The following is a 25,831-nucleotide window of genomic DNA, read 5'->3' as shown; positions in this document are numbered from 1 at the left end:
GGAATTTTTTAATTTGAGATAAAAGTGGCCAATAGAGAATAAAGCTCAACACTTTTTTGGTGCAAAATTATTATAAGGTAATAATAATTGATTCAAAATAATGTTATATATATATATATATATTTTTTTTTTTGGCGGTACGCGGGCCTCTCACTGTTGTGGCCTCTCCCGTTGCGGAGCACAGGCTCCGGACGCGCAGGCTCAGCGGCCATGGCTCACGGGCCCAGCCGCTCCGCGGCATGTGGGATATTCCCGGACCGGGGCACGAACCCGTGTCCCCTGCATCGGCAGGCGGACTCTCAACCACTGTGCCACCAGGGAAGCCCAAAATAATGTAATATTTTAACATACTTTAAATTTTTATCTGCATTCATATGTGTTCTAGAGATAATTATACATTATGAGTAGAGAAAACGCTCCTTTATAATTTGTTTCATTTTAAATATTTGAGATGCCATAATGTCTCAAAGTAAAAGGTGACACATTTTAGAAATTCTCTTCAAAAAGTTGGTTGGAGTAGGTAACAAACCAACCTGATAATTGTCTAAAGGTGGAAGCGCACTCTTCAACTGAGTGCTTAACTGGCTTGAGCTGGAAAACTGAAAAGGCTGTCATAGGGAAAAAAAAAAACATTACAAGTCAGGACATGCTACACTTTTGGCATTTGTGATTCCCTCCGAGCAAAACTTGTTACAGCAATGGGAACTGAGGAGACTGGATAGAGGATACCATATTATCTGTGAGTTTGGTTTCAGTGGAACCTTTGTGGAGCAAGCACTGGAAAGGTCTCACTCCTGCCAACATGAAGCAGTTTCAGTGTGGTGGTTCATCCCACATGATGCTTTGCTGGCTAAAACGCTGGTTTCTTGGCAGGGAACCTGATAACTTGCTTCGAGGTTACAGTAATACCTGGCTATAAGGAGATCTAAAGACTTTAGCTATTAAAGGAAGAATAACTACAGGGTGGGAATTCTAGTTGAGGTAAAGGAGAACATTTCTAAAAAGAGGAAAGTTGAAAGGCCAACAAGAATATCTAAAAATGCCTAGAAAACTATTACTTTCAAACTTTCTCTAAGTTTGTATATCATGTTTATAATCTTTCTTCCAGTTAGGATGGCCTTAAATACTGTGAGCATATAATCAAACAGAAAGATGAGTGATACCCCCAAATTAATCAGACTCCCCAAGTGGTTTTGATCTCCCTGGATGGGAAAATATGGGGGGAGAAAAGCAAGATTCCATTAGGTTAAAGATCCTAAGATCTACATGGAAAGAAATAATAAAATGACAGCCAAAGAAATAGCAAAATTCAGCTAAGTCGTGCAGCAGCCTTGGGTGGGACTTGCAGATTTCACTAGGTAGATGGGAAAAATACCATTGGTATGATTCAACACGGGGTATGTGCCATGATGAATAGGAAAGCTATGACACTCCTGCTGTGGAAGGCATTACAAAAGTCACTATAAATGCGGCTAAGGAGTTTCCCAGCAGTATCTAGGTAGCATCTTGGACAATACGAGAAAAGGTACTTCAAAATGCCTAAGATAGTGAGTTAGCCATAGGAAGATTTAGAATGAACTATAGTTAATATGCAAAAACTAAACTTATTATTTTTTTGTCAAGGAATCTGTGCACATTTGGTGTTTTAAGTATTTTTTTAATATTTAGAAGAATTTGGTCTATTAGATGAACAGATCAGCCTTGTACTCCAATATAATTTACGTAATTGATCAACAGAGCTAATTTGTGCTTTGAAGTAAAAAAACTCATTAAGTTTTTAGACAATAGTCAAACACTGAAAAGAACTTAAGGCTTACCATATGTATAAGTTTAACTTACTAGATTTTAGAAATTATTTAAGTACCTGGGAAAGTTTAGTTTGATAAATCAGACTTCAAGAGGGAAATAAAAATATTAAAAATTACAAATGCAATATAAAAAATTGCTTAAATTCATATAAGTTTATTGATGTTTGTATTGATGTTTTCAAATAAGAGTTTACTTAAAGAAGGAAAGCTGGTTATGTATATTGAGTGGCTGTCTCTGGGTTTCAGCTGTTCAATACCTAAAGAGAAGGTTTATTTATTATCTAATTACTTATTAAAGAAAAATTACTCCCTAGTGTTGTTTACCCAATAGCATTGTCAAAGTATCCTGGAGCCTTACCACAGCTCTGAGTGGCACACCTTCATTCCTTAAACAAATATGATTATGCATTTATCATGTGCTGGGCAATGCCTCTGCACAAAAGAATAAGCCCTGTTCCCTACCCTAAAAGTGTCTGTGGAGTAAATCATTTAATGATGTAACAAAACTCACAGTATATACATATATGAAATAAATCTCTACCACATCATTGCTATGTCATTTTTGTCCACACAAATGTTTTAAAAACCACCACAGCTTACTTTGAAAGAAGAAATTTTGTTTTTACCTCCTTTTCTTTTCCAACAACAGTTTGAAGGTAGAAATTAATTCAAGATAAGAGGTAGGAGTCACATAATTGTATCTTTGAAGTTCAACATAGAAGGATGTCGATAAATCTACAGCAGAAGTGTGAAAGCTTTTACACAACTCAATACAGCCATCTCGTATTTCCTCTGACACTTCGATGTCTTCCAAGAAGCGGGAGGCAACTGCCTGTAGTGCATCTTCAGGCCAGGACTGAATTTAAGATAAATGCTTTAGCACATGATCCAATTTACTGACAGGAGTTTGTTATTACTGCGGTCCTTCATGGATGGTGGAAATGCAGGGGAAAACATGAGGGATGGGGTGGGACAGACACTCATGAGGAACCCCCAAGTATTTGACCCCTTATGACAGGGAGCCAGTAACTAATGTGTATAATATTAACCCTTCATGGTTTGTTCAGGGGTTAGAGAAATTGGGCATGAGTATTGCAGGAGCAAGGAAGAGAAAAGGAACTAAATTTATAGAATGTCTATCTTTGTGCGCATTCTACTATTATTATCTTGTTTAATTCTCCCAACAATTCTGAGGTAAATCCTTTCCCCTAAACTCCAGAATCAGATCAACAACTACCTCTTTGATTTCTCTTATAACCATCTCAAACTCAACAAGTCTAAAACACGGTTCTTATCTCCCCCAAAATAGTTGCAGTCCTCCCCAACTTAGTCAACATCTCCACCATACACCCAGTTGCTCAAGCTAGTCATCCTTGATCCCTCTCCTCTTCCTCAATCCTACATCTATCCCAAAAGCAAGTCCTATGGGCACCATCCCTAAAATAGCTTCCAAATCTTTTCCATTCTTTCTATACCCACAACCATCATTGCAGTTCAACTCTCTGTTACCATCTTCCTGGAATTTTCCAACAGTGTCCTAACTGGTCTCCCTGCTTCTGAGCTCTATGCAGCTGCCAGAGTGATCTTATCAAAGGCAAATTAGCTCTTTTCACACTCTCAATTTACAATCCTTCAAAGACTTCCCAGCACATTCAAAATAAAATCCGGGGCTTCCCTGGTGGCGCAGTGGTTGAGAGTCCGCCTGCCGATGCAGGGGACACGGGTTCGTGCCCCGGTCCGGGAGGATCCCACATGCCGCGGAGCGGCTGGGCCCGTGAGCCATGGCCGCTGAGCCTGCGCGTCCGGAGCCTGTGCTCCGCAACGGGAGAGGCCACAACAGTGAGAGGCCCGCGTACCGCAAAAAAAATTAATAATAATAAAATAATATCCGAAGCCCAACTTGTAAATGTCTACCTGATCTGGCGCTTCCCACCTTTCTGACCTCAGCTCTACGACTTCCCCCTCAGTTACTGTGCCCCTGTCACCCTGATTTTCTCTCACGCCGTTCATTCCTTCTATATAGCTCCTTGTCTTCACTAATTTATTCTCTTACCAGATCCTCTCAAAACTGGCACTTTTTGTCCTTCATCTTTCCTCGTAAAGGTCACTGATTCAGAAAACCTACATGCTACCCTGTATGATGAATTATTTTTCACTAATTTGCAAGTAAGTAAGCAAACTCAAGGAAAGCAGAAGCCTAGTCTATTTCATTTTCCTATTCACCTCCAGCTTTAGGATAAGACCTGCTACAAAGCAAGAGTTCAGTAAATATGTTTTTCGTGAAATAATTAATCTTAGCAGGAAATGGAGGAACAAAGGGGCTATGTTAATCCCCCAAGGTCAAAAATTCTTATGTGTTAGATCTCACTTACAGGATCTCTGCCACAGCTTGCAAACTTCCTACCCCACCCCCTTGTCTGCTCCCCACTTCCTGATACTGAAATTTACTAGAAAAAGTGGTCTCTGGGGCTTTCTTCCTTTTGATGTCCTGTTGGGTTTGCTAATGGAAAGAGGCTGGAAAAAAAAAGAGGTAGAGGCATTTCTACCCCTCTTCCTTTCTAGCAGAAGCTGAGCTCTAGGTTTTGGGTTCCTGTTCCTATCAGACATTCCTATTTCCTCAGCTCCAAGTTCCAGTAACACTTCTTCCCCCCTATTCCCTTCTTTACCCAGCTGTAGTAACATCTTCTTGCTACACTCGACCAGTTCCTGCCTGACCATCCCTCTCAAGTTCCTTTAATCCTGCTTACACCTCTATGAACAGTCCCCTCATTCAACTTTCCTCAGTGAGGCCTTCCAGGGTGCTCTCTGCTCCCTGTCAGGAACCTGACTGATACACAACTTTATCCTAAAACTTTCTACAATAAATTGATGTCAATGACTGTATGCACTGGCAATAAGAAGTTATTCTATTATAATGATTTTTGAATTATAATTTCATAAAATACATTATTATTGATCAGAAAATTCTGCTAAGCTACAATTTGGTGGGGGGCTCTAAAATAAGTCATGCTCATGATGGAGATTCAATATTTCTAGAAGTCTATCTAAATTTACATGACAATACCTGAAACCAGTCAATGGTACAGCAGTTAACAAGAGCAGGGAACTTTCTAAGATGAATCCGAAATGCATCTCCAATGGGACTCATGGCAAGGACAACATGCAGTTGGTTGCGGCAGCGATCAATAAACATGTTGAAAAGAGCTATGGGGCTTCCATCAGTTTGTTTGGTTTTATCCCGTTGGCGATCTAAATGACGCATCTTATCACATATCTCCTGCTTCTCATCCAATGCAAAGAGATTCGGAACCTCCCCAGCATTTAGTAGATTGTTGACATCTTCTAGAAATGACTCCTTTTTAATCTGAGTATCTGTAAACAGGAAGACACCCTGCATCTCCCCTTCTGCACATTTCCTTAAGATCACTTTTAAGTCTTCATGCCACTCAGAATTATCATAGCCCTTGGAGATTTCAACCTGGAAAACTGAAGAATCAGCCATGTGGGCAGCTAATCTGGTGACAGACTGCCTTCCACTCCCTCCAACACCAACCAGAAGAGCATGGCTGCGAGGCTGCTTCAGGATCCTGGAAATTCGGCTGATGTGCTCTATGGCAAATCGGAATAAGACAAGGTTCAGGGTTTTTTTGCTCATATTGTTGTATTCTTCTAGGTGAGCTTCTACTATCACCCGGAGAGCATCTACACTTGCAACCTCTCTGTAGTTGGTATCCTCTCTCTTGGGATCATGGAAATCACAAAACATTAAGCTGTGTAGGTCATCTTCTTCCACCACTCCATCATTATCAAAATCCAAACTTTGAAAAAGCTCATGAAAATTTTCATGCATATAGTTTTTCAAGATTTCTTGAATGTAGCTGATCAGCCAACTTCTGTCTGCATTATCCACAAGGCGATCGTAATACACTCTAAGCACCTGTATAATAATTAAAAAGCAGCTTTAAGAACTGACTTCTATTTTTTTAGTTTCATTTCTGTGCTCATCTCAAGTAATATAAAAGGTGCTGTCAAGAAATTTCTATGGGTTTTATTAAAAGCATATCCAAACGAGGACTGGTTCATAATAATATTCACTTTAAATATTAATTTTAACCATATATATTTGGAATAATACATAGTTACACTGTTATCAATAAATAAAGGTAAATTGGGGGAACTGAAGTAGACTAAAGATATGCAAAGAGCATTAAAGACTACAGAAGGGAAAAAAGACTAGAGAAGGTAAGTGACTGCATTTGCTGCTCACTCAGATATAGATAACAGAGCTGGGCACTGGTATCTAGGGTTTTGCAACTCCCTTGAAGTGATCTTTTCCTTTTCTCAGCCAGATAACATCTTGAAAATTGTTGTCAAATCAATATATATATATATATATTTTTAAATAAAAGTACATTTTCTAGATAAAGAGGGAATGTCTTAGGTGGAGGGCAAATTTGTCTTATTTTTGTTGTAAGTAATTGCAGAGGGCAATCTACTAAAATAAATCTCTGCTTATCTGCACATGTTGTGGGACTGCAAAAAGTAGTTAATCAGGCTTGCTACATAAAATAACTATTTCCTCAGAGTGGTATGAATGTCCCTTGGTTGCAGTCTGTTTGGGACTGAACTATGTTCCCCCGCATATTCATATGTTGAAGTCCTAACCCCCTTAATGTGACTATATTTGGAGAAAGGTCCATTAAGAAGGTAATTAAGGTTAAATGAGCTCATATGGGTGGAGTCCTAATCCTATCCACTGCTGTCCTTACAAGGAAAGGAAGCAACACCAGAGCTCTCTCTCTTTCCCTGCAGACACACAGAAGAAAGGCCGTGTGAGGACATAGGGAGGCCCTCTGTGAGCCAGGAAGAGAGCCTTCACCAGAAATCCACACTGACGGCAACTTGATTTTGTATTTTTGGCCTCCAGAGGTGTGAGAAAATAAAGTTCTGTTGTTTAAGCCACTCAGTCTGTGGTATTTTTGTTATGGCAGCACTAGTAGACTAATACACATGAAAATAAGTAATGCATATTTTTGTCAGCAAACTTTCTAACATTAAACCTGTCTGCATAAGCTTCTTCACCTTATAAAATAGAAGTAGTAATACCTGCCTTACAAATCTCACAGATGCATGGCAAAAATGAAATGACAACAAATGTGAAAACACTACAGAACTGAGAAATGTAATTATTACAAATTGTCTTGGAATCAGCCTAATTGTGTTCAAGAGTAATGATTTTATGATTTCTTTCCTTCTGCTAACTTTGGGGTTTTTAAGCTCAAAATGGATTAAAGACCTAAATGTAAGGCCAGAAACTATCAAACTCTTAGAGGAAAACATAGGCAGAACGCTCTATGACATAAATCACAGCAAGATCCTTTTTGACCCACCTCCTAGAGAAATGGAAATAAAAACAAAAATAAACAAATGGGACCTAATGAAACTTCAAAGCTTTTGCACAGCAAAGGAAACCATAATCAAGACCAAAAGACAACCCTCAGAATGGGAGAAAATATTTGCAAATGAAGCAACCGACAAAGGATTAATCTCCAAAATTTACAAGCAGCTCATGCAGCTCAATAACAAAAAAACAAACAACCCAATCCAGAAATGGGCAGAAGCCCTAAATAGACATTTCTCCAAAGAAGATATACAGATTGCCAACAAACACATGAAAGAATGCTCAACATCATTAATCATTAGAGAAATGCAAATCAAAACTACAATGAGAAAGCAATAATACTCCAAAAAAGACTAAAAAAAAAAAAAAAACTACAATGAGCTACCATCTCACACCAGTCAGAATGGCCATCATCAAAAAATCTAGAAACAATAAATGCTGGAGAGGGTGTGGAGAAAAGGGAACACTCTTGCACTGCTGGTGGGAATGTGAATTGGTACAGCCACTGTGGAGAACAGTATGGAGGTTCCTTAAAAAACTACAAATAGAACTACCTAATATGACCCAGCAATTCCACTACTGGGCATATACCCTGAGAAAACCATAATTCAAAAAGAGTCATGTACTAAAATGTTCATTGCAGCTCTATTTACAATAGCCAGGAGATGGAAGCAACCATCATCGGATGAATGGATAAAGAAGATGTGGCACATATATACAATGGAATATTACTCAGCCATAAAAAGAAAAGAAATTGAGTTATTTGTAGTGAGGTGGATGGACCTAGTCTGTCATACAGAGTGAAGTAAGTCAGAAAGAGAAAGACAAATATCGTATGCTAACACATATATATGGAAACTAAGAAAAAAAAATGTCATGAAGAACCTAGGGGTAAGACAGGAAGAAAGACACAGACCTACTAGAGAATGGACTTGAGGATATGGGGAGGGGGAAGGGTAAGCTGGGACAAAGTGAGAGAGTGGCATGGACATATATATACTACCAAACGTCAAATAGATAGCTAGTGGGAAGCAGCCGCATAGCACAGGGAGATCAGCTCGGTGCTTTGTGACCACCTAGAGGGGTGGGATAGGGAGGGTGGGAGGGAGGGAGATGCAAGAGGGAAGAGATATGGGAACATATGTATATGTATAACCGATTGACTTTGTTATAAAGCAGAAACCAACACACCATTGTAAAGCAATTATACTCCAATAAAGATGTGAAAAAAAATGAGTAATGATTTTAATGTTTTCACTGCTTTCTGGTTGACATAACAGTGTCATCCTTTTTTCTAACAGCAGTAGCTACACAAATGGTATGACTGAAGCCTCCCACGTACTCCCCCCACCCCAGTTCAAAAGCTATTCCTCTATGCGACAATTGAGTTTCCCAACATATGACAATGGTCTCTTCCTCGGATTGAGATACTGAAGACCTCCTCCTTCTTATGAGAAAAAGGAAACTAAGACAACCTCACATATTGGGCATCAGTGTCTAAGCATGAATCAAGTATATTATTATCTAGCTGCAATTTAGCAAGAACCTAAGGCAGTGTTTCTCAGGGACTGTCAACACACATGAATCTAGGGCCCCACTCTGGACCTGCTGACTTAAAAGTTTTGAGGATGGCGACTGGGAAGATCTTTTTTTCTTTTTAAAAATTTCCTTACACGAGGTACAAAAATCTTAAGTGTACACCTCCAGGAACTTTTACACATATTTACACCCAGGTGACCACCACCAAGATCAAGACATAGAGCATTCTCAATACCTTAGCAAGCTCCCTCACTCTCACTCCTGCTGATACCTGCCCTCCTCTCTTCCGCACAGGGGACTATTACTCCATTGCCACCCTTTACATTTTTAAAAGTTGACACATAAAATTTTCCATTATAAACCTAAATCTTTGCAGGGGGAGTAATTTCTGGCATATTTATATTGTATTTGTGCTTGGAATTCATTTGCCTCAAAGTCTTGATTACAAATTGCTTTAATTGGTACATAATTTACACATCATAAAATTCACTCTTTTAAAGCATACGATTCAATGGTTTTTGTAGAATAGTCACACAGTTGTGCAGTCATCACCACCATCTAATTCTAGATCTTTCTCATCACCCCAAAAAGAAACCCTGTACCCATTAGCAGTCACTTATTATTATCCACACCCCATATGCCGCCACAGCCCCTGGCAACCAGTAATCTCCTTTCTGTCACTATGGATTTGCTTATTCTGGACATTTCATATAAATGGGAAAATACTATATGTGGCCTTCTGTGTCTAGCTTCTTTCACTTAGTGTAATGTTTTCTAGGTTTATCCATGTTGTAGCGTGTATCAGTATTTCTTTTTACGGCTGAATAGAGTTCCACTGTGTGTATATAAACACACACACACACACACACCACATTTTTTTGTCCATTCATCAGCTAATGTATATTTGAGTTGTTTCCACTTTTGGCTATTATGAATACTTCTGCTAACACTCATGTACAAGTTTTTGTGTATACCTATGTTTTCACTTCTCTTGGGTATATAGCTAGGAGTGGAATTTCTGGGTCATATGGTAACTCTATGTTTAACATTTCGAGGAACTACCAAACTGTTTTCCAAAGCAGCTACACCATATAATATTCCCACAAGCGATGTTATTATCCAGTTTTTTTTTTTTAAATTACAGCCATCCTATTGGGTGTTAGGGGGTACTCCACTGTGACCTTGATTTGTGTTTCCCTAATTACTAGTGACGTTAAACATTGTTTCATGTACCTATTGGCCATTTGTATATCGTCTTTGGAGAAATGTCTATTCAAATTCTCTCTCCACTTCTGAAATAGGTTATTCATCTTTCACTACTGCTTTGTAATCGTTCTTTATGTATTCTGGATATTAGACGCTCAGCGGATACATGATTTGCAAATATTTTCTTCCATTCTATGGGTTGTCTTTCCACTTTTTAGATAGTGTCTTTTGAAACATGAGTATTTTTAACTTTGATGAAACCCAATTTATCTATTTTTTCTTGGGTTGCTTGTGCTGAGTATCTATATTTAACAAGCAAACCAGATGTTAGGCACATTAACGATTGAGAGCAATGCAGAAGCCAAAGGGAATGCAAAATAGTAAGCCAGTTTTATATCTCAAAAATCATTTAGTGAAATTATATTGGGTTGTCTAGTTTGGCAAAAGTGTGTGGAGAGGAAACAGTCACCTAAAGTTGTGAACTCTTTTTGAGTAAACAGAGATAAAGCGCAAGTTAAGAGCGTTAAGCTCAATCACTTTCTACTGTTTGAGATGGTGAGAACCATGTGCCTAGCACTGTGCTCAGCACTGTGGACAAATCCGTGAGGGAAAAATATCCTCTGCCCCCAGGAGCTGGCATGCCACCTGCAGGAGACGGACAACCAACATAACAAATGAACTGTGCAGCATGTTAGAAGGCGATACATGCTATGGAACTGCTATGGAAAGAAGAAGAATAGAGCAAGTCAAACAAGACTGGAACTGCTAGTGGGATGTGAGGCTGTAGCACTAATTAGGGTGGTCGTTGTGCCTCACAGAGAAGGAGAGATTTGATCAAAGGCAGTAGGGAGCCAGCCCAGAGGGTCAACACCTGGGGGGAGAGCATTCCAGGCAGAAAAAAGCCAGGAGGCCTGTGTTGTGGGTGGACGAAGGTGAGAGCAGGAGGTAACCTGAAAAAACTGGGGAAAGGTACACATACAAGGTCTTATGGACTGCTGGACTTTTATTCCAAATTCCTCCCCACAAAGTCAGGTGCCATTTCAAGGTTTTGAGCCAAGGACTTAAACTCATGACACTATATGAATATGAAGTAGTCACTAAAAATGAAGAGTTATTATATTATGAAGCTTATTAAATGCCCAAAGAGCTCAACAGCCATTGTCAAAACTCAGTAATCTGACATCTGAGGCAGGACAGGAGCTGAAAAAGGCTAAAAAGTTTAACTGTACATACCACAGATATACAACAGCAAATAGGAACTGCTCTCATGATTGGAAGAAAGCAAAGCATTATAATCCCACATGACGAAGCATGTTATGGACAGTAAGATGCCTTCTTTCTTCCCTTTATGCACTCATTTGACAATATTTCTGGAGTGCTTGTCATGTATCAGGCATTGGGGAAAGCAGTGAATAAATAAAGCTGCTGCTCTCATAAAGCTTCTGTTCTAGTAGAGACAATAAGTAAGCAAAAATATAGACGGGGTCAAGTGACACTCAGTGTTACGAAGAACAAAGCGAGACAAGGGATAGAGAGCTATAGCACGTAGAGATGGTCTAAGACGAGCCTCTATGGTAAGGTTATATTTGAGCTGAGATCTTAAGGAGGTAAACGGGCAAGCCGTGTGGATAATGGGTGGAGTGTCCTAGGTAGAAGGAATATCAAGGGCAAAGTTCCCGAGCTGGAGGATGCGAGATGCTTCCTAGAGGAAGATTTGGCCTGTGACCAAATGCTGTCTTAGGTAATGTGCTCCTTCAGTGAAGTCAATGACATCCTCCCCTCCCGCCACTCTCCCTCTATACCTTTCAGCACATTTCTGTCACCCACGTGGCCTACCAGGCTGACAGCCTGTGTTCATGTCCCAGAATATGGACCCCACTCAGGCAATTAAGTGACCTACAGTGGAATCTGCAGATCATACTTTTCCAAAGAGTCACTTTTAGGGACCTTGCTGTGGCCGAAATTTCTGAGTGGAATGGACCTTCACTTGGGCATATATTTGAATGTGTGAGGATATAGAAATTCAAACTGTAGATCTAAAAAGCCTACAAAGATCAAATTTGGTAAAGCCTTTCTGAAATTTATGTCTCTGTAACACATGGTTTTAACATAGCAGTACATTTCCATTTTCTAGATTTCCTAACTACATTAATTAAAATTAAAATAACCATATTAGTTATATATTACAAAGAGAAAATTTTCCTCCCACTTTCCCATATTCTTTGCCTATTTAAAAAATATTAAACTTCTTTCTTTTTTTTTGGCTGCATTGGGTCTTCGTAGCTATGCGCGGGCTTTCTCTAGCTGGGGTGAGTGGGGGCTACTCTTGGTTGCGGTGCACGGTCTTATTGCGGTGATTTCTCTTGTTGCGGAGCATAGGCTCTAGGCATGCGGGCTTCAGTAGCTGCAGCACGCAGGCTCAGCAGTTGTGGCTCGTGGGCTCTAGAGCGCAGGCTCAGTAGTTGTGGCTCACGGGATTAGTTGATCCACAGCATGTGGGATCATCCTGAACCAGGGCTCGAACCCATGTACCCTGAATTGGCAGGCGGATTCTTAACCACTGTGCCACCAGGGAAGTCCCTGAACTATTATTTTTGATGCATTATTTTTTGTATTCTTTTTTCTTTCTCTCCTGCCCTTCCTCTACAAGTTTTTACAAGAAAATGTTCACCCATGTATCTCTTCCCAAAGAGAAATATATTTTTATATAGTTTCTATGTTCTCAAATCTAGTTTACTCCGTGGTTCTTTTGGCATCTAATATCACTACAAGTAAGTAATGAACATAAATACATTCACTTCTAATGAAAACAAAAGTGTTCCATCTCAAAATTATTTGAAGTCAAACTAACAAGGATTAAGTCACTTCAAGGAGACCAAGAATGATACCTACTTTGAAATAGCCTATAAATCAACAGAAATTCCTGAAAACGAGAGATAAGGCATCTTAAATGTCATAAAACATATTAGCAAAAAGTATTTTTAGACATTATCTTGACCATTGGCCTTCAGAATGCCAAATAGTGGAATCCATTTATTTAAATTGCTGAATACTTCTTTTTACGCAGTTGTTGGCATGGTAAAATCTTTGTTTCCTGCATCATCATGTATCAGTAACATGGAGATTTACCTCATGAACCCAAAGACGTTTAATCACATCTTTGGTTTCTGCTGTTTCTGGTCTTGACAAACACACACCCTGAATGACACGGGAGAAATCTCGGAGGTTGAACAGGTAGTGAGATTTGGCTGGAGTAGGCAAGAGATTCTTCATTGCTTCTTTATACAGAGTCATCGTACCATTTACAATTTGTGTGGTCAAATCTAGAAAACTGTCTGGAAATTTATAACTTAAAAAAATTTTTTAAGTAAAAAGAAAGAAAAATGTTAGCAAATACAGAATTATGATACATAAATGATATTTAGTATGACTAGCATGAATTTTTTCTTACGATTAAATCAATTGATTTTGTTTACAAAATTACCATTTCTTGATATGATAATAGAATTTTTACTTCTTTTAAAGCTACTTTCCATTCATTATTTTATTTTATGTTCAAAGGAACTCCATGAGCAAGCAGGACGAATTTAATGAACTTAAGACTACTGACAGAAAAGCCAGCCAAGGAACCCATATTAAGTAACTTAAACCCAGAGTCCACTAAACGATGCTTCCTAACCTCTTTCACCCCCTGGCATTCTTAATTGCATAGAGATAGAATCCCTGAAGAACACTGGTGAAATGGGTATTTTCAGAGAAAGGGAAGGGAGAAAATAAAAACACAGAAAAAAAATAAAGAAAAGGGAACAAGAAAAGGAGAGTAAAAAGAAAGTAAAATGAACAATGAGCCAGGATTTTTTTTTAAGGGCAAAAGGAATAATTAGGGTAGAAAGGACATGGGGAAAGAATATCCATTTGAAAAAACTGGCTCTATTTCACTTCTGGCTTGACAAGGGGTCCTCCATCATCACTGGATAGGGCAAGGAATGACAATTTCCTGAGGAAGGTGTCCACATCAAGGAGCAAGATTTGCACTGCTCAGGTGCACTTGGCTCCCTGACCTCCAAGTATCTTGTGGAGAAGTGCTGAGTGTCCAGAGCTAGGGAGCAACATTTCCCCAGGGTACAGGCTCCAAGGTTATACTCAAACCTGGACATGGACACCCCTGGGGAACTCAAGAGTTTTACTACTGGGTGTCAAAGTCACAGGATAAACCTGGCAATCTTTCCAGCATTAATTGAACTATGTGGCAAAAATTCAAAATATTGATCATTCCAACATGGACATATTATACAGCGTGAGGCAAAATGTGTATGGATTTTTAGGTTAAAATCCAAGACTTCAGAAAAATTAAGGAAAAAGAGAAAGATACTGCAGTCCCTTTGTGTTATGTTCCCATACCTGGAGATGGGAGCAAAGGAGGGAAGCAATGTCACCTGTTATCTTCTTCCGTGTCTAAAGGTGCTTTCATGGAAAAGGTTGAGAAGCACTACTTGTACTGACATGTTCCCCAAAGATTTTACACCCCCCCAATGAAAAAATAAACACACCTTCAATTACCTACCAGGTTTTTAAATGCCAGGTTAAGATTCTAGAGAAGATTGTAAACATGGATTTATCACTAAACTCATTGATTGTTATAATATTGAAATGTCGCATGTATCGAGGAGTTATTGGATTTCGACCACCACCTAAATATTAAAAAGGATAACCCTTAACAGTGTTATTCGTATATACCAGAGCATTTTCTCTACACTTTACAGCATAAAACAACGTGCAAGATGGATAAATTCACAGCACACAGAGAAGGATAATCGATTATTTGGATAACCTTGACCTCAAAACAGTTTTCTCCTCAACCTCAAGGTGTTGTTTTCTAGTTCAATGATCTGAATAAGTTCAACTAATTAGATATAATCTTGGTCAAGTGTATTTACCAAAGGAAATTCGACCAGACAGAAAGAACCAATGGCCACCTTCTCCATGACTCATACATAGCCCAAAGCAGTAAACCGTCAAACATTCTCATTACAATACAATATTAAGATACAATATTATGCAATGTTAATATTGTATGCAGTATTAACATAACCCTGGTGATTCTCACTGACCATACTTTAGGGTCCTTTCCACATGGCTGAAATTCAGCATGACCTTGGCATACAGCCTCATTCTTCCCCCACATCTTGAAATAAATTTCCCTAGGACTAGTCTATGTGGTTCACCTGGCCACTTCACTGGCTGCCTGTAATTGTAAAAACTGGGGGGTTATCTTATTTTCACAAAATACTGATTACATTTTCAAATATGAAGTTTTAGTAACAGACTTAGAATGTAACATCACTTTACAAAATTGATCGATATTATCATCTTTACATGTATAGACAAAATGCATTTTCTCTTTAAAGGGATTCTATCATGAAATCTTTGGTAAAGAAGTGGTGTTAAACGTGCATGATACCTTTATATTGCTTAAAAATATGTAAGTTCATGTCTTATGTTTGTTTTAAACCCGGTAAATCTGTCTTTTGCTTCTACCACTATTATACTGTGCTGATTCTGAAAACATGGATAATGTGTGAAAGCATGTAACTAGTTGCCTATAGATCAAAACAGTTATGTATCTCTATGTATTTAGACGCTTATAATAAACACTGATTTACCGGGCAAGCTTAAGGAGATGGTAAAAGGGCTGCAGAAGGAAAGGTCACAGATCATATACCCAGCTCTATCTTCAACCCTTCCTCCCAGAGAATGCTCAGAAATGGTGGTCTTTTTAGAAAATGGGGTCCAAGAGGAAAAGACACCTCATGGATTTAGCCTGCTCCTCTGTCCAGTCCTTGAGGAGGCCAGGAAAGTGGACACTTAGTACAAATGACTGCTGGGTAGTGGGGGAGAGGCAAAGTGGAGCTAAAGTCTGGGACCCAGGAGCAATAGAATTAAAAAAAAAAAGAGTGGGGGGAGGGGGAAAGCATTCAAAGTGGCCCAGGGAGTGTACTGAGAGCAATGACTGACTCAGAGCAAACTGTCTGCATTGTAGGTCAGATAAAGGTCAGGTGGTTCAGAGGCAAATACCGGAGAGATTCCTTGAAGACATGGTACATCAAGAAGGGGAATTTTTAAAAATATAGGATACCAGCTTGAGTTCAGGAAAAGAACAGTTAAAAATGTCTAGTCAGTTGAATCAAGCTGTTTCAGATATTCTAGAATAAAAAATTTCCCCTACATAGAGATCTCTTTGAGTTTACAAATTTCCCCTGAAAAGTATAAAGGATCTCTAAGAGTTAATTATTTTGGCCATCTCCTACTCAAATTCCCCCTCCACAGTCTGTCTAAATCCAGAGACTCACTAAAATGGGAATTGATTGGGGTAGGGGAAAGGTGTCTATTGAAGCAGGGATGTTTCGTACCGTTGAAACTTTAAGGAATGAAACAGAGGAAAATGAGCTTCCCCAGGGGGATCTGGGTTCTCAGGGGATCTGGGACCTCAGAATGCAGGAACAGGAAATGGAAAGCAAAGTCCCAAAAGGTGGAAGAAAAAGGATTTGGAAGAGCTGTTTGGTTTGATGAGAATGACTCCAAGCAAGTCAACCCACTCTGCAGTGCTGATCATTGTGGTCACTCTGTTAGGTCACAATGTACAGACATAGAAAATATATACACAAAACATTGTAACTCAAGTTATCCGATTTCTCTTTCTTTCTTTCTCCTGCCCTTTATATATAACCAGAGTGATTTTCAATCTTAATCACAAACTCAGAAAACGTACCTGGAGGTCCCATAGCACACATGATTTGAATGTCCACTAGTTTAATCATAGAACAATCTTTTAGGTCATACCAATTCCAGTGATCTAACCATTGTCTAAGTAACTCGATAGGAGGTTGAGCCCCATACACCTCCCGAGCAGGCATATTGACATCATCTACAAAGACAACCTGACAATGAAAGGAGAAGAGGGATTAGAAGATATTAACATCTTAATATAGTGTCCTATGGTGCAAACAATGTTCAGGCAAAGAATCAGGTTATCTTCTTGTGGGGTACATATGTGAGAAATGATGGTTTCTTTTCACATCAGGAATATCCCTTAGCATCCATGTTACCAAGGAACAGGGAGACAGTCTTATTACTAACCTTTATAGTTAAGAGTTTAGAACTTATTAATCCTCTCATGCAACTTTTCTCAGTATTCCTTCTCTTTTTTCCTTGTACAACTTCAGTACATTAAAATAAATGAGGAAGGTGTGATTTTAAAATGATTATAACCTCTGAGTGATGACAGTAAGGTTGGGAAGTGTATTCTTTTTTTTTTCTTTTGCGGCACGCGGGCCTCTCACCGAGCCCGTGTCGCCTGCATCGGCAGGCGCACTCTCAACCACTGCACCACCAGGGAAGCCCGGGAAGTGTATTCTTGGTAGAGGAAAAGTCAACTGATAGCTTGGTTGTTTAAAGGCCAAGAGAGCAAGAAGCAAAGACTCCGATGAGTAAAAATGTTAATGAGAGAATTAGGAAGATAGGTAATTTCCCAGATGTATATTCTACTTCGAATTCAAAGGGCAACTGCTTGTTTTTAATGTCAAGTTGTCTGATGCACATACAAATCTGAACACACTTTTAAGAAAACTTAACCAAAATCTGTGATAAAAAAACTGTACAAAAAGACATCCAGTACCAGTATATCTGGCTTCCTCGTTCTGAATGTACCAATGCCCATGAATAGGACCATTGCTGTACTATACGTACAGAAACAGAGAGTAATTACCATTTTCTTGCCCAAAGGAGGTCCAAAAACTCCCTTTCTTCTTTTGTCCAGTTTTGACATGATAATATTCTGAGTTTGAGCTGCTGTAGTTTGTGCTGAGAAGTTAATCAGCAGAGGCTTGTATATATCTTTACTGAGTTGATTTAAAAGAAAATTCTGTATAACAGGAAATAATGAGCCATAGTTGCAATTATGTTTTGACATTTCAAAATAACCACTAAGCATCATTGTTGACACACCTGAATTTAATCTTAGAGTGTCATAATGTAAAAAGAGATGGAATCAACAGAAATAACAGTTACCAAGTCAATGGAGTGTGTCTATTTGTCCAGGCCTTCTGGACACGTGGCTCCTCTGATTTCTAAAACCACCATGCAGAGTACACATTCCTGCCTAACATGAAGTCATAGGGACTCAGGGGTTAAGAAACTTGGTTAAGGTCTCAGAGATGACACAAGAATTTAGACTGCCCTTTGTCTCTCTCCAGATCAATGTTCTCTGTAATATAGCTCATTAGCTTTCCACTTTCATCAAGTTATCTGACTATAAGTTAAGAAGCTTACATAGTATAATTTGTACTTTCAAAATGGAATTCACTGGAAAGCAGGTAAAATTACATCTTAACCAAGATGTTGTTTTCTACAAATCATCTTGTAGAATAATAATGGAATAGGAAAATATTTACAATACCTTAAGTAGAAAAAAGCAGATTACAAAATAAGATGCAAATTATGTTCCCCAATTTTGTGAAAAGTAATTCTTTTTGGCCTGGGCAGTTTATTACCTGGGCTGAATTTGATGGGGGTACCAATGACAAAGGCTTTATTTTTCTCCACCCACTGCCTTGAAGCATGTCAAGTCTCCATTCCCTAACTCTTGATAATATCTTAGATAAATCCATTAGCTTTCTGTACACTTTGTTATTTTTAAAAAAAAATCCAGTCCAACTCAACACCTTGATTTAAAATCTCAGTCTAAACATCTTCCCTCCCCACTCCTGGATATTTCTTGATACATACAGCATTTAGTATGATAAAGGTGACATTTCAATCTGTTGGGAAAGAGATTATTCAATAAATAATACCAGGACAATTATTCTACTATATAACCAAATATATTCCAAAGGATTAAAGGACTGGATTAAAATATAAAATCAATAAAGAACTAGAAACAGGTACTGTCACAACTGGGAGAATGTGAATTGACTGGGAAACTGCAATGGGGGAGGGGCCACCGATAGCTCCTCCTCTCTCCTCCACCTCCCTTCCCTATCTTCTTTCTGCCCACGGTCGGGTAGCGGGCAGAGCTGGAGGAAGAGAGGCAAAATTCCCACTTCACTTGTGTCACTGTGGTTCTCTCTTGGCTAATGCTATCTTGCCTGCTGTCATGGCAAGCTTCCAAATGTTTGCTCTCTGAGAAGACCAGATGTGCAGGTTCCTTACTTACTCCCAAGGGACATTCACATTGCACAGTTCCCTGACCTAAGGGGACTAGTGGAATTCCCTCACTTCTGTGGGCAGTCATATGGAATGGACTCCCAGGAAGGCTCAAGTCCAGTTACCTTCCACACTGTCCAACTGACCCGGGGGAAACTTGCACTTACTTGCCATGTCAAAGGCTGGAGGTGCTACTCATTAATAGTTCCAGCCAGCTTTCTCCTTTCAGAAATCTGAAACTAGAGGCAAGAACTGATCTTTGATCAGTATGATGCCCTAAACACAAGGGAACAAAGATTTATAACGCTACTGAGATTTGGGGCATATCTGTTGCAGCAGCTAGCATTTTCTTACCTAACACACAACAGGTGTGATTCCAGAAATCATTAAAGAAAATCAGTCTTATTACCATGTAGTAATTGTTTACATATTTGATACTTTAAAAAATTAAATATCAACCAAAACACCCTTTTTAAGGGAGATAAAATTCTTCATCCTGTATAAGCTATTTTCACTAAAATAACTTTAAAATGGACAATAATTTAGTGATATAAAGTAGCATATTTTCTTTAAACAACTTTCAAAAATAAATAGGCAATTACTCAAAAATTCTCTGTGGCTGCAACATTGAAATACGTAAGTATTTAAAAATCATTGCCTACCAGTTCAGGTAGTTTAAAAAATAATTTTCTTAGGACTATCATGCACATTTTAACATGTAGATTTCTACAATACTTACAATAATGTAAACACTCTTTCCAGTTCCTGTTGGTCCTACAAATATTGAAGGCTTTTGATGGGTGGTCAACAATTCCATTAGTGCAGAGTATCGAACTGTGTCCAGAGTTGGTACAATGATTTCGTTAAACATCACATCCTTAGGAATTGGAGGAGCTTCTGCCAACTTCTTTACCCATGGTTCCCATTTTCCTATTCCCTGTTTACAACAAATAACCAAATAGTGAATGTCATGTTGTAAAATACTTTTAGATGGCACTCCTGTGCCATTGCAGAAAAGATGAAAGATCAAGACAACAAACCTTGATATTTATGCACTTGTTTTTATCCTTTAAAACTCTTCACTCTAATCTTTTTAAGTTAAATTTTGTGTTAAATTAAGGAGAAATTGGGCTTTTATATGAATAAAAATGAAATGGCAATGTTGTGATACTTTTGATGTCTTGAAACCACTGACTATGTCAACCCAAAGATCAGTTATTTTGGTCAATTGTTAGATTCTTTAATGGCATTGAGTAAACTGGTCTAATCAATGTGTTAAAGAGTAAAGAATGTTATTCAATACCTGTTCACACAGAAACTGTTCACATAGAAAACTTTTCTACATAGAACATCAGCTGCATATTGTTTGACTTTTATAATGGTACTTACAACATCAGCTTTTTATTTCAAGCAAGATTTCTCTTTCTTTCTTACAAAAATTTTTACTGGGGTGGAGTTGATTTTGACTTTGTGTTAGTTTCTGCAGTACAGTAAAGTGAGTCAGTTATATATATACATATATCCACTCTTTCTTAGATTTTTTTCCCCATATAGGTCATTACAGAGTATTGAGTTTCCTGTGCTATACAGTAGGTCCTTAACAGTTATCTATTTTATTTATAGTAGTGTCTCTTTTTAATTGTAGTAAAAAACACCTAAAATTTACCTTCAACCATTTTTAAGTGTTAACTATATTCATGTTGGTGTGCAACAGATATCCAGAACAGACGAGATTTCTTAATATGAGATTATTACTATGAATTAACATTACACTGTATCTTTTCATCCAATTAGCTTATGAACTAAAATTTTAATTTGCTAAGGCAGTGTCTATAAAAAAAAATTTCAAAAATATCATGTTAACTCTCTCTCCTTAGACAAACACCACTGGCCTCTCCTTTCTTACAAAATCCAATTTAAGCTCCTGGCCTTTCGAAGCATATTAGAATTTAGACCCATTCTTCCTTCACACCTTCTTCATGTTCCCCAAAACCCAGCCTCACTGATGGGCCTACGGTTACCAAAATGCCCTGTGTCCCTGGACCTTGACATATAAGACTCTTCTGTCCTACAGTATACATGACACTCTTCTGAAGAGGTTAGGAACTCACAGAGGGCAGCACTGTGCTTTGTTCATTTTTGTATCTTCTGGCAGTGCTGTGCACATAGCAGAGAATTTGAGGAGGCTGAATTTACATCAGTCTAAAAATAGTATTGCAAAGAAATTCCTAGAACTTTCTAAAACTGATGAAGAAATAATGCTCTTTCGATACTCTTGATAATCTTTTCTAACATGGATATTTTGCCACCTGTGGGGAAGGAAAAATTAAGAATCACAAAACCTAGAACAGAGAGTCATTTAGGGATTGTGTGATCCTGGGAAAAATCACAAAATATCTCTGAGCCTCACTCAGTTCCCTCAATGGTAAAGTTTGAAAAATAATCCTACCTTTACCATTTCACTGAGATGCTGGGAAACAAAATAGAAGTGATTGTGGAAAAGCTTAATAAACTGCAAAGTGCCCTGAAAATGCAGGGTATGGTTAGTCATTTGAAGTAAAATTAGCAAAGATATAAAGGTATCTTGTGGCTGGCAGGGTGAAGAGTCTCTTCTGAGGTGAGGTTGGCAATACATTGTCAAGAGCCATAAAATTTTTTAAAATGATACAGTAATTCCTTTTCTAGGAACCTATCTTAAAGAAATAATCAGATATGTATGCAATGACTTGTGCACAAGAATATTCACAAAAGCATTAAAACTAAAACAACAGAAACACTTCAATGTCCAAGACTACGAAACGCAATGGATCATGGTCCATCCAAATGGTAGATTATAGGGAGGTTTTAGAAAAATAAGTTTATTAAAGAAATATCAGTGAGACAGAGAGTTGTTTTCTTTATTAAGGGAAGAAGGAGGATATACAACTACCCAGTGAGGATATGGTGTGATCCCAACCTCACTTAAATCTGCATATATTTAAATAATATGTATACCAAAACTTTGTCCTCATTTACAGTACTTATGGGAGCTGTTACACAAAAACAAACAAGTGAACAAACACCACCCAGGTTGTATTGTCCAATCTGTTTGGGAAGGGCTGAATTCCTAACCACCCAGCGGCGGTCCTGCAGGACCTCTTAGCCTGTGATGTGCTAACATGCACCATGAACCTCCCAAAGGTGTGTCCTTGAGCAGTACTCGCCTGGTGCTGGACTGGATGTCCTAATGTGTGATTTTTTGCAATGAGTACAACTGGCCCAACAAGTATTATTATTTGTCTCATTTTATCAATGAGAAAAACAAGGTTCAGGGAGATTAAAGGACTAGTCCAAGGCTATATGGCAGACCCAGGTGTGCCCGACTTCACAACCAACGTGCCTTCCTCTACTCCATGCTGTCTCCTAAGGTAAACAATGGTGACAAGGTGGCCACAGAGCCTTTATGTGCTGTGTGTCTCCAAGGAGGCTCTGCCTGGTTGGCAGGTACAACTCTTGCTTCAGAACTCTTACCTCAGTGACAAACTGATAATCATAAATTGTTCCTTTTTCAGGAAATGGAACAGTTAGTGTTTTTGAAGATGTTTGCTCAGTACCACTCAGTAATTTAAACCTATTTCGAGTTATTTCTGAAATCGGGCCTTCCATTAGTTCTCGAAGAATCTTATTAAATTTCAACCGATCATCATCTTTACAAGAAGCACCAATGGACCAGATCAATGAAAACAGAAAAATGCCCTGAATTGGAGAGATGAGAAGATAAGCGTGCATTAAAGAATAACTTTAATCTATTCTTGAAGCTTAAATCGTATCTGCCAGATTAATATCTTTGAAAGGAAATGAATAAACTGATATATGGTAGTAGGTTATTCTCAGGATTTTGTAATAATTAGTTTTTTTCTATCACATTACATGTCTTATAAAGTCTTACTATCAGAGAAGATAATACAATGCAAAGTATAAATTCTAGGCATAGTAAAACCTTAGAATGATTAGTCTGGTAAATCAGGTGATAATTTAAATATATGGCTGAACTTTGATATTAAAAAGAACATTGAGATAACTTTTTATTAAAGTACAAAAGCATATTTTAATAAAGAATAATCAACCCACTCTATATATTTATTAAATTTAAATTCTGATGCAGTGTTTTTTAAAAAGTAGAACAAATTCATATACTTTTATTTACCTGTTGTAATAATTACCTGAGCATTGATGGTATAATTAGAACTGCTAACCTGCAAGCTTTCTTACCAGACTCAGGCAGAGGGAACAGGGGAGACAACAAGACACACCACTCAAATGAGAAAGCCTGTTTGATAGTTTTAAAATCAAATCCCCTTTTTAATGCCATTAAAACATATACATGTTTTAATGCTAAAACAGTCTATCTATGCTCATAAAAGTTGTGAACTCTGGCTTCACACTATTCACCTACTCATAGCTTACTCACAGACTGTCTCTCTCTGGAAACTGTTTTAAATGAAACTAAAAATTTATTTCATAAAACATATGGAAAAAGTAACTGACTACATTAGAAGTGCTACCATTAGCCAATATATGATTTTTTTATTAAAGAAGATTCAAGGTCTGTTGATAATTTTATTCCTATATTTAAAACGTTTATAGATTATATAGTTTCTTGCTTTCCTCATTTCAAATATATACTTATACTCAATACATAAATATTTTTTAAACATTTATATCTCATGAAAAAGGCGGAAAAGTAAGGAGAAAAAGCAATGAATTATAATTTGGAGGTTGAAGGGGAGGTGAATCCTGTTGTCAATGGTCATTGACATTTTGAGGATTGATCATCTTTGAGACAGGCCAACTGACCCAAGGTAATCAGTAGCAGATCTGTGGGAATCATCGGGCTCCACCCAAACTTCTTGATCCAACAGAACTGCCGGTCAAGGAGCTTTCCTACCAGCACCTGGCATTTGGAACCTGACTTTTTCCTGACTGTTCAGCTACCACCCATTGTCCAGACTCCAGTTCTGGGAAAAATGAGGTTAATTAATTAGGAAGCATTGGGGAAAGCAGTGGATGTCTTTCTACTGCAAGACTCAAAGAGAAATGGACCTACCTCAAGTAAAGAGTAAGTTTCTCGATCATTTCTCTCTCCTACTTTGACTTCATCAGCAAAGTCATTCATAAAACAGTCTATCAGATTCATTAGGGATCGGACTAAGTTTGTATCTGAAGTAGGAGATAATTCCTGAAAAATCAGAGAAAAAAAGTCTGTGAAACAATTTAAATGAGGCACTAACTGAAATAGTATCAACTAATTTTTATTGAACTCATTTAGTTCTAACAGCCAAAGTATCTATGAAAAGGTACTACTGTTATAATTCTAATTTTATAGGAGGGAAAACTGAGGTACATATTAGTTCCCTAGAGTGAGGCAGCAATGGATGTCCCATCCAGGTGGCGTGTGCTCTTTAATCACTCTTGTACTGATTCTCAAATTGAAAAACCTCACAGTTACAAGTTTAGTTAATTTAATCACAAACATAGATTCTATGTTATACCAATTTCATAAACCAAAACACTAAAAAAAAAAAAATCTTTCAGAGCAGGAAATTAATTTGCTTATCTAACATGTTCAATAAATAAAGCCCATTTTAGAATATCTTTATAAGCTACAGCAGTACTCGGAGTAAACTCATTCTTATGAAACATATTTTTAAGTCTTGAAGAGCATAAAATGTTTCTGGAGTGCTGTAAATACTGTACACTTTATTTCTCTGGGTCTCACCATGAGAATTTATAAAATAAATAATGTTACAGTTCCTATAACCATGCAGCATACAGCAAGTTCTCAATAAACATTTGTCTTCTTCCCTCCAAGCTCTCTTCCAGCCTTTAGAGTTGTATTGCTTCATGGTTAACATGTAAGAGTTAACTCTGAAATGGACTCTCTGAAGATTAGAAGCAGGTGACTTGATATTTGGCCACCGTCCCAGTAGAAGCAGGAAGAAGTGACAACTGAGTGTCTGATTAACGACAGGGACTAAGTGTTACTGCTGCAACCCTAAAATGCAAACAGTTAACTACTACAAATAAGACAGATGCGTATTACTACTTAGTAAATAACAGGCATTCATGATTTTTTAAAATTTATTTTATTGAAGTATAGTTGATTCACAATGTTGTGTTAGTTTCTGGTGTACAGCCAAGTGATTTAGTTATACATATATATGATAGTTTGCATCTGCTAATCCCAAATTCCCAATCTATCCCTCTCCTACCCACCTCAGCATACACAGATCTGTGCTCTACAGGCATTCATAATTTCTTCAAGAAAGGACAAAAGTGCATAAGTACCTTTCAGGAAGTTTATATTAAAAGTGATTTTTAAAAATTCTCATTACAAGAACAAAATTCTACGTATGACAGATATTAACTAGACTTTCTGTGGTGATCATTTCACAAAATATACAAATCATCATATTGTACACCTGAAACTAATATAATATCAATTATATTAGTATAATATACTAATGTCAATTATATCTCAATTAAAAAAATTTTTTCTCCCTATTTGCTATTGAAAAGAGCAGTTCCAGTTATATGGAAAATCCATTTATTTGTAACACCTACCTTCTGTTAAAATGCCAGGAGAAAAAAAACCCTATAGCTTATTTTATCTCAATTGATGCATATTTAATTGATT

The 25,831-nt window shown here is 37.8% G+C and overlaps 1 protein-coding gene across 1 annotated transcript in view; it reads right to left on the bottom strand.

Moving 5' to 3' along the window:
- The window catches only part of DNAH7 (dynein axonemal heavy chain 7), a 248,143-nt gene that overhangs the window by 95,114 nt on the left and 127,198 nt on the right, over nucleotides 1–25,831 (bottom strand). Inside the window, exons 34-42 of the mRNA XM_089915967.1 lie at nucleotides 24,242–24,373; nucleotides 22,666–22,890; nucleotides 19,895–20,092; nucleotides 17,720–17,875; nucleotides 16,724–16,892; nucleotides 14,519–14,645; nucleotides 13,084–13,303; nucleotides 4,873–5,745; nucleotides 2,435–2,664 (exon numbers count right to left, since the gene is read on the bottom strand). Coding sequence (XP_089772093.1) covers nucleotides 2,435–2,664; nucleotides 4,873–5,745; nucleotides 13,084–13,303; nucleotides 14,519–14,645; nucleotides 16,724–16,892; nucleotides 17,720–17,875; nucleotides 19,895–20,092; nucleotides 22,666–22,890; nucleotides 24,242–24,373 — 2,330 coding nt within the window. The remainder of the gene's footprint in view (nucleotides 1–2,434; nucleotides 2,665–4,872; nucleotides 5,746–13,083; nucleotides 13,304–14,518; nucleotides 14,646–16,723; nucleotides 16,893–17,719; nucleotides 17,876–19,894; nucleotides 20,093–22,665; nucleotides 22,891–24,241; nucleotides 24,374–25,831) is intronic.

This window comes from Delphinapterus leucas, chromosome 8 (assembly GCF_059928025.1).
Source record: "Delphinapterus leucas isolate spDelLeu-1000000601 "Yukka" chromosome 8, BTC_Dleu_Yukka2, whole genome shotgun sequence".
In the NCBI taxonomy this organism is placed as follows: Eukaryota; Metazoa; Chordata; class Mammalia; order Artiodactyla; family Monodontidae; genus Delphinapterus; species Delphinapterus leucas.
Note: the sequence above shows the minus strand (reverse complement) of the source record. Positions and strands in the feature narration are given on the sequence as shown.